The sequence below is a fragment of the Cebus imitator genome, unplaced genomic scaffold (genome assembly GCF_001604975.1).
Source record: "Cebus imitator isolate Cc_AM_T3 unplaced genomic scaffold, Cebus_imitator-1.0 Scaffold527, whole genome shotgun sequence".
Taxonomy (NCBI): domain Eukaryota; kingdom Metazoa; phylum Chordata; class Mammalia; order Primates; family Cebidae; genus Cebus; species Cebus imitator.
The window spans coordinates 763,572-767,343 of record NW_016107842.1 but is presented as its reverse complement, the minus strand read 5'-3'; the positions used below and the strand labels follow the sequence as shown (position 1 = coordinate 767,343).

At 36.9% G+C, this 3,772-nt stretch overlaps 1 protein-coding gene across 1 annotated transcript in view; it reads left to right on the top strand.

Annotated features, from left to right (window-relative positions):
• The window catches only part of ACOT9 (acyl-CoA thioesterase 9), a 40,033-nt gene that overhangs the window by 9,936 nt on the left and 26,325 nt on the right, over window positions 1–3,772 (top strand). The window contains exons 3-4 of the mRNA XM_017514575.2: window positions 476–502; window positions 1,783–1,828. Of these exons, the coding sequence (XP_017370064.2) occupies window positions 476–502; window positions 1,783–1,828 (73 nt within the window). The remainder of the gene's footprint in view (window positions 1–475; window positions 503–1,782; window positions 1,829–3,772) is intronic.

Genomic DNA, 3,772 nt, shown 5'->3' with positions numbered 1-3,772 from the left:
CCAGACCAATTTTTGTATTTTTAGTAGAGATGGGGTTGCACCATGTTGGCCAGGCTGGTCTTGATCTCTTGACCTCATGATCCACCCACCTCGGCCCTGTCTATTCTTTTATTCAAGGAAGTTAGGAGGAAAAATTAGAAATAATATTAAAGTACTAATGGTTGTTGTTTGCAGTTCTCTATGATTTAATTGTAATTTTATGCCAAATTTATGGTGTGTCCATAATTGTTTGATAGAAAAGTCAACCATTGTTTCATGTTAAAATGCATGTTAAAATAAATCATATTTGGTTTTGATCAGTACGTTACTGAAGTACTGAGAATTACTATAGATAATTTCCTGTAACTGGAATTTATATTTTGAAGTGCTAGGAAAAAACACGTAGACTCAAGACAGTATTTGAAATACTATAGAGTTATTTTTTACTTTCAAATTATTGCTGGTTTTCTAATTGATTTTCCCTTAATTCATATAGCATGTTCACCTATACACATGAATCATGGTATGTGTGGCAATTAATACTAGCTTTTCTTTTAAGTGCTTGAATTTTGCAATCGCTAATATATGTTTGCACTTTTGGGCAGTGGCATTAACTAAAATTGCATTATTTGCCTTAGCTTGATATAAGTCTTTGCTTTATTTTTCTGGCTTAAACTTTTCTTTCTTTTTTTTTTTTCGCTTAACTTTGTTGAAGTACAGTTGACAAAATTTATATATATTCAAGGTGTAAATGTGGTGTTTTAATAGTTACATATACATTGTGAAATGATTATCAAAATCAAGCTGATTAACATATCTAAAGGGTGTTGAGGAGATGTTGGCTTAAACTTTTCTAACAACCAGGAGACTATAAATATGAGAAATGAATTATAATGAGACTCAGGTTTGGATATTAGTATTAGTCTCTGAACTAAGTAATTTGATCTAATACTGTGTATAAGAAGATAGGTCGGGGCAGGGTGTGGTGGCTCAAACCTATAATCCCAGCACTTTGGGAGGCCAAGGCAGGTGGATTACCTGAGGTCAGGAGTTCAAGACCAGCCTGACCAACATAGTGAAACCCTGTCTCTACTAAAAATACAAAATTAGCTGGGCATGGTGGCGTGTGCCTGTAATCCTAGCTACTTGGGAGGCTGAGGCAGGAGAATCGCTTGAACCTGGGAGGCAGAGGTTGCAGTGAGCCAAGATTATGCTATTGCACTCCAGGCTGGGCAGCAAGAGCGAAACTCCGTCTCAAACAAAACAAAACTACAAAACTTAGCGGGGTGTGGTGGTGCAGCACCTGTAATCCCAGCTGCTCGGGAGACTGAAGCAGGAGAATTGTTTGAACCCGGGAGGCAGAAGTTACAGTGAGTCAAGATTGTGCCACTGAACTCCAGTCAGGATGACAGAGCGAGACTCTGTCTTAAAAAAAAAAAAAAGAAGATAGGTGGGAATCCTGTTCATATCTCCATCATAGTGGTTCTCATCGGGCTAACACTAATACAGCCCCATTAAATGAATAATTGAAGTTATCCTTTTTTGTTTGTTTATACAAATCCTAGTGATTGGCACAAAGATTTTCATTTGTGCTCTAAGGAGACAGTATAGTTGTTTCAGGTTTTTAGGGAGCAGAGGCTCAATCCCGTCCCTGTGTTGTTTGTTGTGGCATTAGATGGAAATCTGTGGATCTTTAAATCTTTTGCATACATGAATTGCTTTTCACAGTTCTTGAGCTCATTGCTATAATCTGTTTCTCATATTTCTTTGTTTCATGGAATGACTTGTTTATTTTTGTTTCAGTTCGAGATAAGTTGCGGGAGATAGTAGGAGCATCCACAAACTGGAGGTATGCATCTTTGTTTTCATTCATTCTTTTCATCCCCAAGGTATTATACTAGGCTGTATTTAGGCTCAGTTGATGGTCTCACAGTGGGGATGGGGAGCCCTGTGTTCAGAGATAGGTTGAAAGTATTTTGCTTGAGGGAAAAGGTCAACATTTCAACATACTCATCAGATGACACCTCATTTTCATGAAAGAATATGATTTACATATATTCTGCATTTTTCAGAGTGCATTTAGGTATATTACCTCACTGATTCTCAAAACTTGTGACATACTCATGACATATGTTCCTGTTCCTTTTTGACACATGAAACTGAAACTCAGAGATTGAATGATTAAATGTTAGGGTTTGGGACTTGAACCTGTCTCTTAGTTTCTCTGTTTCATGCAGCTTGACTCCTTTATTGCTTCTTGTCAGTTCAGAATTCGGTCTCCCATATTGTCTTTCTCTTTCTCATAATATTTCCTAGTTGTAAAATACGATCATATCCCTGTTGGTGTACAGAATTTTGAGGCTAAAATGAGATAGAAAAAAACACGAGTGATCACTAGACATATAATAATCTATTGTTGGTATAGAAATTTCTAATGACTTATTTTTAAATTCTTTTTTTTGAAATGGAGTCTTGCTCTTTTTGCCAGTCTGGAGTGCAGTAACATGATCTCAGTTTACTGCAACCTCTACCTCCTAGGTTCTAGCGATTCTCCTGCCTCAGCCTCCTGAGTAGCTGGGATTACAGGCATGCGCTACCACACCTGGCTAATTGTTTGTATTTTAGTGGAGACGGGGTTTCACCATGGCCAGGATGGTCTCTATCTCCTGACCTTGTGATCTGCCCGCCTCGGCCTTCCAAAGTGCTGGGATTACAGGTGTGAGCCCCCATGCCCAGCCTATTTTTAAATTCTTTATATGAAAAATTTCAATTTACTAAAAAGTAGAAAGAATGAATACCTGTGTACCCACCACTTGGATTCGATGCTTATTCATATTTTGCCAAATTTGCCAACATACACATATTGACTGAACCATTTCTAAGTAAATTATAGACACCATGACACTTCATCATGTATCTCCAGTAAATATTTTATAAAACCAGCCTTCGTGTATCTCCAGCAAATAAGACATTCTCATATGTAATGAAATTGACAGCAATTCCCTGGTAGTACATTAATCATCCATAGTCACATTTCCTCAACTGTTTCTAGTTTTTTTCAGTAGATTACTCCTTTTAACAAAAATGTTTTTTATAACTTTAAAAAAAAATCAAGATCCAATAAAGGATTGCATATTGCGTCTGATGGTTATGACTCTTTAGTCTCCCCTAATCTAGATTAATGGACAGTCATTCTTCCCCCATGAGCATGACTTTAAGGAGGCCAAGCCATTTGTCTTGAGAATGTTCCACATTCTGGATTTACTGGTGTCATTTAACTCGTTCCTCTATATCCTGTATTTTTTGTAGGCTAAACATTCCTGGAAATAATTCTTTGTAAGTTAAGCTTAGAAAGACATCTTAGCTAATGTTCTTGTCAACATTGCTGTTCCATATCCCCTTGTCTCTCTTTTCTCTTCCGCCTTAATCTTCTCTTCTTTTTCTTCCCTTTCTGTCTCCTTTTCATGTTCCGTTCTTCTTTACCTTTTGTTCTGCCTTCCATACCTCCTTTGGATATAGTCCATTTTCCCTCCTCTGTCTCTCTTTCCTGAAATTGAAGGCAGAGAGAGAGACAGAACTGGGGCTCAGAGAATCCGAGAAATGGGAATATAAAGTAGAGTGGCCAAGCCATTCTTTAGCCTAGAAATATATATATGCACACTATTGTATCCATCTCTCTGAATTTTTAATTTAATTTCAAATATTCTAGTCTTTGAGCATGATTTTTGATAAGGGTGAATATGTAGCTCATTTGGGTATATATATATATGTGTGTATATATATATATATATAT